Source organism: Mus musculus, chromosome 5, assembly GCF_000001635.26.
Source record: "Mus musculus strain C57BL/6J chromosome 5, GRCm38.p6 C57BL/6J".
Classification (NCBI taxonomy): Eukaryota; Metazoa; Chordata; class Mammalia; order Rodentia; family Muridae; genus Mus; species Mus musculus.
Window position 1 is genome coordinate 86,456,501 of NC_000071.6, and position 13,778 is coordinate 86,470,278.

At 39.0% G+C, this 13,778-nt stretch overlaps 1 protein-coding gene across 2 annotated transcripts in view; it reads right to left on the bottom strand.

Moving 5' to 3' along the window:
- The window catches only part of Tmprss11a (transmembrane protease, serine 11a), a 58,766-nt gene extending 46,091 nt beyond the window's left edge, over positions 1-12,675 (bottom strand). Inside the window, exon 1 of one of the 2 annotated variants that reach the window (XM_006534840.2) lies at positions 12,507-12,675. In XM_006534840.2, coding sequence (XP_006534903.1) covers positions 12,507-12,520 — 14 coding nt within the window. In that variant the 5' untranslated portion in view covers positions 12,521-12,675. The other variant, NM_001033233.2, reaches the window with a different exon arrangement.
- Positions 12,676-13,778: the final 1,103 nt, after the last annotated feature.

Sequence of the window (13,778 nt, forward strand, 5' to 3'; positions counted from 1 at the left end):
GGGTATGGGGGACTTTTGGTATAGCATTGGAAATGTAAATGAGCTAAATACCTAATAAAAATGGAAAGAAAAAAAAAGAATACATTTATCCAATAAACCTGAGAGAAATGAATTTTTATGTGTAGAGAATATAGACTTCATGGGCAATGGTTCATTTAAAAAAACAAAAACACAAAAACAAGAGTTGGCAGAAGTGCTGCATGTTCTCTGACTGATGCAACCTAACAATCCAGTTATACCAAACTGATGCTCTGAAGAAAACAAACAGAGGAAGACAACTGTGGAAAAATCACGCGCCTGCTGCACAGGTGTTTACAGATGGCAGCACAGCCTCACAAATGGAAAAAGACTGGTTCAGCTTCAGTGTATGCTGCTAAAGTGCCCTATGGGTTGCATCTTCAAATCCCACAGAGAAGCTGTGAGCTTCTGGGGAAAGTGGACAATGACAACCTAGAGTTTAAAGTGTTGCATTTTAGGGGAGGATGGAGACAGCTGTGTGGTTAACTAAGAACTCACAACAGAGGAATCTTGAATGGCTGAGAAGCACCTAAAGAAATGTTCAAAGCCCTTAGTGATCAGAGAAATACAAATCAAAAAGACCTTAATTATCAACCTTACACCAGTCAGAATGGCTAAGATCAAAACCTCAGGTGACAACACATGTTGATGAGGAAGTGGAGAAAGAGGAACACTCCTCCATTGCTGGTGGGATTGCAAACTGGTACAACTACTCTGAAAATCAATATGGAGGTTCTTCAGAAAATTAGAAATAGATCTACCTGAAGACCCAGCTATACCACTCTTGGGAATATACCCAAAAGATGCCCCACCATGCCGAAGGGGCATGTGTTCCACTATGTTTATAGCAGCCTTATTTGTGATAGCCAGAAGCTGGAAACAACCTAGATGTCCCATGACAGAAGAATAGATATAGAAAATGTGGTTCATTTACACAATGAAATATGACTCAGCTATTAAGAAGGAGGACATACTGAGCTTTGCAGGCAAATGGATGGAACTAGAAAATATCATCCTGAGCGAGGTAACACAGACCCAAAAGGACATGCATGGTATGTACTCACTAATAAGTGGATATTAGCAAAAATAAAAGTACATAGTACCCAAGATACAGTCTACAGAACTCAAAAAGGTCATCAAGCTGACGTGCCCAAGTGAGGATGTCTCAGTCCCACCTGAGGGGGAGAAGAAAGCAACCACAAGAGGGGAAGGAGGGACCTGGGAGGGAAAAAGGATAGGGAGGAGGGGAACCTGTTCTGGTATTGGGTGAGGGAAAAAGGACTGAGGCCCCGAGAGTCAGCAGAAAGAAGGTTAAACAGGCAACCTCAGGAAATAGGAGGTTGGGGGCCCTCTAGAATGTACAGAGACTTGGGAGGTGAGAGACTCTCAGGACTCAAAGGGAGGGACTTTAGATGAAATGCTCTACAGTGGGGAGAGGGAACTTGTAGAGCCCACCTCCAGCAGCAAGACAGGACATCAAATGAGAAAGAGGGGGTGGAGGAGAAGAGGAGGTATGGAATGTGGAACAGTCGAAGGTTGTACTGGGAGGGGAATAAAATCTGGAGTGAAGAAAAGAAAAGAAAAGGAAAGGAAAGGAAAGGAAAGGAAAGGAAAGGAAAGGAAAGGAAAGGAAAGGAAAGGAAAGGAAAGGAAAGGAAAGGAAAGGAAAGGAAAATAACAAGGAAATAAATAATAATAATAATAATAATAATAATAATAATAATAATAATAATAATAATAATGAGTGATTCTGCTCTTGCGAAAGACCAAAGTTTAGCACCCAACAGCCATGTGGGCCACATCACAACTGCCTGTAACTTCAGCTGTATAGTGATCCAATACCTCTGGGCTCCTCACCTTCAACCATCCACCCACAGACCCATAAAACAAAAACAAAATGTGTATGTTTTAGAGAACCTTTGGGGACTACACTCCCCATACAGCTTTGAGTAACACAAGCTGCAAAGCCTTAAGTAGCTTCTGCTACTTAATTCTACATGAATAAACACTTCATTTAAGACCAACTTTTCTTTGTTTCTTTTTAAATCAATTTTGTCTCTCATTGCATCCTGGCCACAGTTCCCTTCCCTCCTCTTCTCCCAGTCCCTTCCTCTGATACACATCTCATCACTTCCTATTCGTTTTTCTGTTTCCCTTTAGAAAAGAGCAGACATCCAAGGGATGTCAAACAAACATGGCATATCAAGTGGCAATAATATTGGGCACCTCCCAATATATTATATCATATATATAATTATGATATATGATGTGTTGTTTAAGGCTGGATGAGACCTGGTTTTATGGATATAATCATGCAATGTAAAAAGGAGAAAAACCCCACTCCATTACCTTCCTATTCTGCTTAAGATCACTTAGATTAGAAAAACAAATAAGCAAACAAACAAATAAAACCAAAATAAAAAAAGGCCCATGCAGTACAGCTGTTTGGAATATAGCCTGTTTGTAAAATGAAGCATCATTTTGTTAGACATTGTTTCCCTCACCAGCTTTGCGACTGCTGGCAAAGAAAACACAGGTGCATCCACCTGCTGTCTCCGAGTAACTAATTACTACAAAATTTCAGGTCAAAGCAATATCCAGTGCTATATATGACTATATGACTCTGCTGGCTTCTTTCTCTCTCTCTCTCTCTCTGTATATACACACACACATATATATAGACTCTGTGTGTGTGTGTATATATATATATATATGTATGTATATATATATACATATACATATAGTGTGTGTGTGTGTGTGTGTGTGTGTGTGTGTGTGTGTGTGTGTACTATGATGTGTTTTGGGTTGTCATTTTTATTCTTATTTTTGAAATTCCCTATCCTCCCTCCAAACCCTCCTGTATACCATTTCCCACTTTCCTTTAAATTTCTTCTTTCAATAATTATTATTGCAAGCATATATGTGAAAGTATATAGATATATTCCTAAACATAAGAAGTTCAGTCAGTATAGTGTTATACTATGTATGTTTTCAGGGCTGACTACCTAGTGATCGATCATAATCTCATGACCGAGATTGATATTCTTTTTTTTTTTGAGTGATAAGGATGTTTATTCTTTTCCATGATATTTTTTTATTTTTAAATATTTTTTATTATTACGTATTTTCCTCAGTTACATTTAGAATGCTATCCCAAAAGTCCCTCATACCCTCCCCCCCACTTCCCTACCCACCCATTCCCATTTTTTGGCCCTGGCATTACCCTGTACTGGGGCATATAAAGTTTGCAAGTCCAATGGGCCTCTCTTTCCAGTGATGGCCGACTAGGCCATGAGATGGAGATTCTGGTTGGGACTGCTTTCATAATCTGTGGTTTGTGACCCACTTCCAAGTTCACTAGAGTATTAAAGATCAAGTTTTTGAGGCCGAACTGAGATCAATATAAAGCTTAGTCTTTTCTTACTATATTTATACCATCTGGTTAGAACTCCAAGGATAACAACCCATTTTTTAAAAATGAATTTTCTGGGGACTTTATTATATCTGTAAAACCCCCTCACAGCATCTAGATAGGCATTTGATTCAGTAATTAAAGAAGCACTATGTAGAGTAGAGGGTAGGGATGTTGGGGATCATTTAGGGATTTGACCCCACTACAACTAAAAATATTATGACTTTAGTGAGAAGGAATACGTGCACCCAGAGAAAGCATGTGAGCACTAAACTTTAAGACTGATAGTAGAGTACTTACCATTCTGTGAGAAGAGAGTTCTACGATGGGCTTGGAACAAAGCGAAAAGCAGGGTATGTTTTATTCCAGCAGTGTTTTTGAACACACAAAGTGAACGCTTAGAAATTAAAACAAGAGCTGAAGCTAATCCCTGCTCATGTCATAATTGGCACTTTGCATTCTTTGGGGGAACAAGCTAGTACAAATGATCCTTATTCTGAAACTCCCAGCCTATAATCTCCATGAAGCCCAGTTTATCACATCCATTACCTTCATTAGTCATTTTTGAGAAGGGTGTGTTTGTGGCTTGTGCTCTTTTTTGAGATGCTGTCAAAGAAAAATGGTATTAACTCAACAATGAGACTTTGCCTCTAAATCTTGCAGGTTGAAAAAACACACAGCAAGTTAGAGGATGCAGTTCCTGAGTATCTTCATATGTGTGTCAGAGATGACTAAGGCAAAAAAAAGTGCCAAGCCTCCTGTCCCATGGGGATCTTCTTTCTGAAGGAAGACCTTCCCTACCCTGACAGGCAGCCTGCAGCCTGTCTAGTTGCCCCACCTTCAACTTTATGTCCTTTTTCATTTTGTCTATAGACTCTAGAGCTTTCTTTCTTTTGGGTTATTTTTCTGCTCTCCCTAAAACTGTGCATGCTATTGGTGTAAGAATGTGTTTTATGGTTATTTTTGCTATGATGAAACACCATGACCAAAAGCAAGTTGGGGAAAAAGAGGTTTATTCGGTGTATACTTTCACAGCATAGTCATCAGTGAAGGAAGCCAGGTCAGGAACTCAAACAAGGCAGAACCTGGAGACAAGAGCTAATACAGAGGCTCTGGAGTGGTGTTGCTTACTGGCTTGCTCCTCATGGCTTGCTCAGCCTGCTTATTTATAGAATGTCCTTGTAGATAACCAGCCCAGGAGCAGAGCTGCCCAAGTGGACTAAGTCTTCCCCCATAAATCCCTAATTAAGAAAATACCCCTCAAGCAGTCTGATCTTATGAAGTCATTTTCTGATTGAGGCTCCCTCCTCTCAGCTTATTCTAACTTGTGTCAAGTTGACATGAAGCTATACGGAACAATTGACTCCTTGTCAAGTTGACACAAAGACATCACTGTTAAGCCACAGTCTTTCCTTTCTTGGTCATTCTCAAGATCACCAACTATTAAAAGCCTCACAACATAAAACATTTTACAAGCTTAAAAAGCCCCACAGCCTTACAAATTCAAAAACAAAACAAAACAAAACAAAAACAAAAACAAAAAAAAACCAAATTCAGTCCCCACTGCTGCCCCTCTTTTTAACATTTGGAAGCTCTTTGTAATGCAAAAGTTGTAGCTGTGGATAGGCTGAGGGTTTGAGTGCATGTGCAATAATGACCTGTCTCAGAAACAGCATCTTTTTGATTTTAGAGGGTAGACCAGTTGGGAAGAGGTTTTTTATGTAATTTGAGACAGTTTACAGAAAGAGACACACTGTTTCTTTATACATAGATGCTTGCTTGGGATGGGATGGAGTAAAGGTCTGACATTATACAGTTTGGCTACTACTGATGATTTAGTCATTCTTTTAGAACACCACGCACAAACCAATTATTTACTGAAACTATATGATGTTCCATTAAGTTCTGAGTATTAAAAAAATCACACACATATATATATACACACATATACATCATATATATCTCTATATATCTCTATCTCTATATCTCTATCTCTATCTCTATCTCTATCTCTATCTCTATCTCTATCTCTATCTCTATATCTATATCTATATCTATATCTATATCTATATCTATATCTATATCTATATCTATTACTTCAAGAAAGAAGCACCTGGGCAGAGTCACTGTTTGAACAATGCAAAACCAAACTCCAATAGTGTAAATAAGTCAATGTTCAATATTTGAGATTCATTTATAATCTTTTGGTTTCTCCAGGCAGCTGGGGTCCTGTCTCTAGCTCCACCTTCCGCAACACACACAGCTTGCCTTCTAAGCTCAGAAAGTTTCCACCCTATTACTGCTGCTGTTTTTCATGATTATCCCATGGTAATGTCATCTACAAAATAACAGTTTCTTCACTGCAACTAGGCTGCACTTTCACCAATAGCTTTTCCTAGGCTCTCTTCATGCCTCAACTTCTCTGTACGATTCCTTCAATCCTGGATCTTCAACAGCTACAGAGGCTAAACATTTATCAATGACTTCTTAGCTTCTTGCCAAAATTCAGCTGCTTCCCATGATCCCATCATGCCTTCAAAACCAATTCCATGTGGGTAACTCTAACACTACCAACTTTGGCTTCAAACTTGAGGTACAACCTCAAACAACTCTGAGACACAGCTTCTTTGTGCTGACTCTCAAGAAATACTTCCCAGAAGATTTTTACCTCAGTGATGCTGCTTCCTTCCTAATGAGCTGATTCTTCAGTCCCATCTAACCAGTATCCATTTTACCAGCAAAGCAAAGGTTTTACTTTAGTGGTTCTGGTCTATTGTTAATCACAGCCAACTCTTCAGCTCTAGATGACCAGAAGCATAGATTCTTCACACAAAAGGGGCAGTGAGTCTTGACTTCCTTCTGAAACTTCACAAGTCCAGCCTTCATTGTCTGCACTGCCTTCAACAGTCATAGTCACCAAGCTCCTACAGAATAGCCCACTGAGCTCTCAACACTCACAACTTTTCTAGCCAAAAGTTCCAGATTCCTTCCACAATCCTCTAGAAAATAGCATCATCAGGTCTGTTACAGCAGCACGCTACTACTCTAGCACCAATTTCTGTACTAGTTAAGGTTACTCTTGCTGTGATAAAATACAATGACTAAAATCAACCTGAGGAGGAAATGGTTTATTTGGATTATACTTCTACATCATAGTCCATCAACAAAAGTAATCAGGGCAGGCACTCAAACAGCACAGGAGCCTGGAGGCAGGAGTTGATGCAGTGACCATGAAGGAATGCTGTGCGCTGGTTTGCTCATCAACCACTAATAAATAAAATGTCCTAGAGTATTGCCGATAGCCTGATCTTAGGGAGACATTTTCTCAGTTGAGGTTCCATCCTTTCTGTTGACTTTAGCTTGTCTTAGTTGACACCAAACTAGCCAGCACAAAGTATATACATGTGATTGCCATACATCTGTCCATTTATAAAAATATTGGTGATGTTAATACAAATATTCATACAACCATTGTTTGAACTTCAGTAAACACTATCTGGTGCTTACTGATTGCTGTCCAACTTCCCATGCCGTAAGTCTTACTAGTTTAAGTAAATAAGGGTGACGGACTTATTTTAAGGAGTAGAGAGAGGACTCGGTGGTTTAGAATGTTTACTGCGTACACAGTGGAGCCAGGTTCAGCTCTGACACCCACATGGTGGTTCAGCCTGTCATGCTAAAGCTAGGGAAGTGAACTCCCTCATCTGACTTCCATCGGTCTCACTCCCCATTTCTTTGCCTGGAAACCTTCAATGGAAAAGAATCCTACAGAACCCAAATCTCTTCCTTGGAGCATTTCCTACAAGAAGTCCTCAGCCAATTGCTACATGAAAAGGGCAAGGAACATTTTGTGATGACTTTGATAGGTAACTGTCAACTGGTCAACCCTTACATAATTTTTTAAGAATCACCACTTGATATAGAAAATTTAAAAGCATGAGCTATTATTTGGAAAGTGTACTTTATTGGGTTAGCTGATTGCGTTGTGTGAACTATAGTCATTCTTGTAACTAGGATTACTCACAGTAGATTTGTGAGTATTTCACCCTGAGAAACAATTTACCCAGTTCTTATATCTTAAGTATGCAGTTAGGACCTGACATTTTAGAAACACATATTCTTGGTTATAATTGATGGTGTACAGTTATGTCTATGAATGGATTAGGCTGTAATGTTTCAGTACATGTATTCAGTGAATAGTGAACAAATCAAGGTTGCTGTATATCTATAATCAGGCAGGTTTTATTTTTTTTTTGTTAGAAATATTCAGAATCTTCCCCAATAGCTATTTTTGAAATAGTCATTTAATTATTACCCTTAATTATCTTACTAGCTATAGAATATTAGATGCTATTCCTTCTTCTCATTTGTGTAATGGTATCCACTAGGTGTTATCCAAAGAGTCTGCCTTTGACTTCTATAACTCAGAAAATTTCTCCTTGAAGGACAAATTGTTCTTTAAGAGATTGGTTTTATATTTACAAGAAAAGCTTCCCATTGTATAAATGTATGATTTGTGGAATTTAAGCAACATGGAAGTAGAGGCTTTCTTGAAATGAAGTAGAGGCTGTTTTATTGGTCAAAAGCTTTATCAGTCTTTGTTGTGCTTATGTCTTAATTTTGAGTTTGATTTTCCACATTTACCTTTTCTATTGTCCTTAAATGTGTATGTACTTTCCCAAAGTGACAATTCCCTTTTGCCTCAACTTCAGAGAGCCTTTTGTGAACATGTCAGTAGCGATTTGAAGAAATGGGAGGCTAAGAGGAAGCATACAAAGGAAATGTAATGGTCACACTTTTCTATTCTACCTATTACCTTCTGATTTTAATTCTTGCGTGTGTGTGTGTGTGTGTGTGTGTGTGTGTGTGTGTGTGTGTGTACACGAGCATGTGTGCAATCGAGTGTGTGTATGTCTGTGTGTGCGCTCATTCACATGCACAAAAGCCAGAGGAGGAAGTTGGGTGTCCTCAAACTCATTACAAATTCATTCACTTATCTTTCATTGAACCTTAAGATAGATAGGCAGCAAGTCCCAGGCATACTCCTGTCTCCACTGCACCTTCCTAGGCTCAGTAACAGGAGGGCATACCTACACTTAGTTTATCCCACGAGTTCTGAGGAATTTTACTTAGATCTTCATACTTGTGAAGCAAGTGTTCTTACATATCCATGGCTCATAATTTAATTCTTGATAGCATATGTGGACGTATATCTTCTCTCAAAGAGCAAGAACGTGAAGGTTGTGAATAAGTCATGCATAGCACTGAGACATTTCTTAAGCATGTTCCCAAAAAGTAAGAAGAGGAGAGGTTTCTCAGATCAAATATATTTGGCAAGACACAAAAAATTTTTCTAGGTAATGTTGAATGGAACCTTCCTTTCTGAACATTTGGTGATTTCAAATGAAAAGTAAATCAGGGAGCATGCCACCCCCCAATTTTCTATATACCCTTGTCACTAGCAGACTCATTGTGTGACACACCATTTAGGTCTTAAACAGTGGTAGCTAACGAATTCATGGAATGAAAAATTCCGTAACTACTCTTCACCAGCATCTCTTCCTATTTCTTAGATCCTGTTTCTCAGAAGGGGCATAAGACATGCCTGTGGTGGTGTTCTCACCAGTGTAAGACCTCATTGCTAAAGAGTTGTCAGGAGAGCTGACAGCACAGGAAACCAAGGAAACCGTGTGTGTGTGTGTGTGTGTGTGTGTGTGTGTGTGTGTTTCTCTCTCATTCATATCCCAGAGCTGGTGATGGTGAGGGCAAGGCAAAAAGGAGAAAACTATTTAAAATGTCATTGGGAGTTGAGAAAAAAGAACGTTTTTTATGGGAAAGGACAATGAAGTTCAGGTTGTGCCAATTCAGAGAACTAAGAAGGACCCCCCATCTGCAGAAGAAACCTCAGCTCCTCATCTATTTACCCTGAACCTGGGGATGCAAATTGGAAATCAAAACCTGACTTAAGGGGGCTCAACTGTGAGAAGCTTGACAAAGTTGGATGAGAGTGTGAGTGGAAGGCTGCAGAGAACACTGGGCCACCATTGATGTTCTCCATGCCTGTGGAGGGGGAAGTCCCTGACGTTATACCACTGCTCGATCTTCATCCCATCTGGCCTCAGAGGTGGGACTTACTCCCAGTTATCCAAAGCACAGTGGAAACACACATCCTCTGATGCCTGCTGACCTTAATTAGTGACATTAGTTTCCAGTTCTGCCTTTTAGATCTCCGCCCTTTTCAGCAAAATAGTATTTTCTACCTCTACCCTGAAGCACCAAAACATGACTTCTGATTGTCCTAGCTTTAGCTTCAAAATCTTTATTAAATATTGTCGAGCTTAGTGTTTGAATCAGTGATGGAACCACATGCAGCTTAAAATTAATGCAGAATGATTGAACAGGCAACTGACTGGCAATGGTATACATCATTTTTAAAAATTAACCCGACTGAAGGAAAGGTCATCCAGAGACTGTCCCACCTGGGAATGCATCCCATATACAGTCACTAAACCCAGACAGTCTTGTGGATGCTAAGAAGTGCTTGCTAACAGGAGCCTGACATAGCTGTCTCCGGAGAGGCTCTGCCAGAACCTGACAAGTACAGAGACGGATGCTCACAGCTAACCAATGTAATGAGCACAGGGTCCCCAATAGAGGAGTTAGAGAAAGGACTGAAGGAGCTGAAGGGGTTTGTAACCCCATAGGAAGAACAACAATACCAACCAACTAGACCCTCCCCAAGAGCTCCCAGAGACTAAGCCACCAACCAAGGAGTACACATGGAGGGATCTATGGCTCCAGCTGCATATGTAGGAGAGGATGACCTTGGACTAGTAAGGATTAGATGAGTTAACAAAGGTGTAGAGGGCATGTAATAAGCATGCAACTTTTCTGGGAAAATAGAAAATATAATATTTCATTGATAATTTACCAGTTAGTAATTTTTAACTCTGAAGATGGTTTTAGGATATGTCGTGTTTAGGATAGACTTAACAAATGATCAAGGTAACTAAAACAATTATCCAAAAAAAAAAATTAAAATCTAAACTACAAATATTCGTAATGGACTTATTGAGAACTACCTTTTCCTCTAAAGGTAATAGGTCAGAGATGAATTTAGTTTTTGCTTATTATTAAGCTAGAGGAAGAGAGGGTTGTATAGGCTTCTGAGAACTTGATCCCAATTTCAGATGAAGAACGCACTTGGCATTATATCCTATCTTTTGAAATGGTGTAAATGTGGCTATTTTGGGGGGAGAAATCTAAACAGAGAGTTCTGTAATTTGCAATTTGTTCCACCAAAGCCAGCCCAAGGACAGAGATGAAATTGTAGACTCTATGGAGGAGACATCCAGGTTCATTATAGCACAAACAACAGGCATAGGAATCGAATGTGACATTTCCTAGTCTTTCCAGTGTGTTTCTTGTTCATGAAGAAATAGGAATTAAAACAGTATGCAGAACTGTGGCGTGCACTTTAGGGTGATCGGAGATTTGGCATAGGCTAGCACAGCAATTAGTAGGCATCCTCCTGTCCTTAATCCTTATGCCTGCCTCTTAGCAGAATTTGTTGCAAATCTTCCATTTTGGGTTACTGTTCCTAAATTTGACTCAAAGCAGCTACTGCTACCTAATGTTTCTTACCATGTCTATTCTTTGTTAATGAATGTGTCGCTAATGTCTAAAATAGCAACAATTGAACATTAATATTACTCCAATAATTTACTTCCCTTAAACTGTAAAAATTCATAGGTGCATAATTGTTCACTAGAAAAGAAAGCTTTTAGTGCCTATACTTACAAGACTTAACAATTTTAATAGAAAAAATGGAAAATGTAAGATTTTGCTTTATAATCTTACTGTCTATAAGCATTGGGTATAGATTTTCTAATTCAATGACTTTTTTAAAAAAAGTTAAACAACACAAAGTGTTCATATTGTTTGCTTTCTCATTTTTCAGTAAATACCTGTGAGGTTTTGGCTATGTGTGAAGTACTGCTGACCCTTCAAGGAGTGTCAGAGACCATGGTTACTATACAATTTCTTTCTAAAGCACTGATCGAAATATTACTATTAAATATAAGGATTCTGAGGGGGACAAGTTTTTCCAGGAAAGCTCACTGACTTGGCAGTCTGTCTAATATCAAAATCTCACATCTGAAGTTCTCAGGCTGGAGCCTTCTATCTAGAGAGATGAAAGTTAATAAAGTAAATACGCTAATTCAACAACAAAACTATATACTGTATAGTTTAGGACTATTCCAAGAAATTCTGTCATCCAATGGCCCTGAGAGCCTGGAGAATTCTCCTAACTTCTGTGTCTTTGGATTTGTTTACTAGGATAGTCCTTGATACCTGGTCTACTGAATTCACAAGGCTTGTCTAGGCTCTTAAATGAAATAACATATGTAAAAATACCTCAGAAAGATCATAAATATTAACAAAAATTAAATATTATCACCTTAAATATATATAAAACCAACTTTTCCTTCTTTGAATGTGGCAAATCATATTTAAAATTTTATATTTTTGTTTCCTTACTATTTAAAAGGAGTCTTAGAAAGTTAGCATACTATCACCAGTCTTGATCTCCTGGTTAGCTCAGTTTCTTCCAAGGAAATGTGGGGTTCTCTACAGTGGAACAGATGTCTCTGAAACTCATGACTTCCTGATTTTCCTCACTCCACAAGAACCAACACACAATAAGAAGGAAAAGCTGAGGGAACAATGTTAGGTTGGAGCAATGAGGATTGCTTTCACACAAATGACCATTTTCCTCTTAGATCTGAATCAAGCAGGACAAAGTGGTATTAACTTTTCCACTGCAGTCCCAATTATCCACTATTGAACTTGGAAACATGAGATAATGCTGATTCCGAGTTGAATAAAAACACTGATTTTAAACAGAGATTATACTTACTCCATCCCACTGTGAAAATTCCAGAAACCCTTCAATCTTAAATCCAGTTTGAATTCCTTAAAGATTCCTCACCAGCTATCCTCTGGTGTGGAGAGTCTACCCTCAAAGACAGACACTTCAAAGGAGCAGGACCCAAAGAAACAAAACTGAACTTACCGATGCAGATACATCACGAATGGGAGGAAGGGATCCTGCAGGTGTCATCCACTGAACTTGACGTTCCAATCAGCTCTATGACATCCCTACATGTCTTAGAGATCTACTCCTGGAAGAAATACGGAAACAAATGACAAGTAGTTGAAATGAAACAAGTTTGACAAGTTTGAACACAGAAGACTCAGCCCATATGGCAGCCTAGAGAAAGCAGCCAGAGCAAACATACTCCCAACATAAAAGAAATAGTTTGTGCTTTCTCCTTTCTCTCTCTTTCTTTTCCTTCCTTCCTTCCTTCCTTCCTTCCTTCCTTCCTTCCTTCCTTCCTTCCTTCCTTCCTCCCTCCCTCCCTCCCTCCCTCCCTCCCTCCCTCCCTCCCTCCCTCCCTCCCTCCCTCCCTCCCTCCTTTCTTTCTTTCTTTCTTTCTGTCTCTTTCTCTCTCTCTCTTCTCTCTTTTGTATCGACTACTTTTGTTAAAGAAGAAAGTGGTTCCAGGTAAGGTAACTTACTGTAAGTGGTTACACTAAATCAGAAATTTATTAGGAATGTGCAAGGATTAAGGCTCTAAAGCAGATTGTTTGTAGGCATGTGAACAGCTTAGAAATAACAATATAAAAGTGCTCAGCAAGAAATAATCGTGCAATTCTGGTTGAAAAGCATTTTTATCTTCAAGTTTCAGGATATAGTGAACCTATCAGTGTATAGTGCTAATTTATCATAAAGATAAAGTATTATAATAATCAATACACTAATCATTGATTTTAAGTGCCTACTATTAAAATACAGGCAAATAAATGCATTTCAAATGAGACTTTAAGAATGACCTAATGTAATAAGCAGTAACATGTGCATTTGGCATTTATCAGACTGGAAAAAACCTAAAATGAATAAACAGATTCTTTCACCTAGTCAAACTGCACATGCTTGCATGCTGTTTGGTCACATTAACATCTTAGGTATAAGAATGGGGCCTTCATTTCTTTCCCTTTGTACTCTTTCGGTGAAAGGTAACTTTTGACAAACTTGAGTTTCTGTGATTCATCATCAGCCGCCTTCTAGAGCAGATAGGCAGAATTTACAGTAGGCTCCATGATTTCATGCACTCACTCTGTCCCCTCTGCCTAGTCACCCTCCCTCCTGGGTGGCAACTGCACACCCCTCTTTCGTATTTCTCTGCCAATCACTCCTTCATTCTTTCTATGCCCCCTCTTTACTAACTCCTACGTCACGGTGACCACCTTAGCAAATTACTACAAATATGGCAAGTTAGCAATA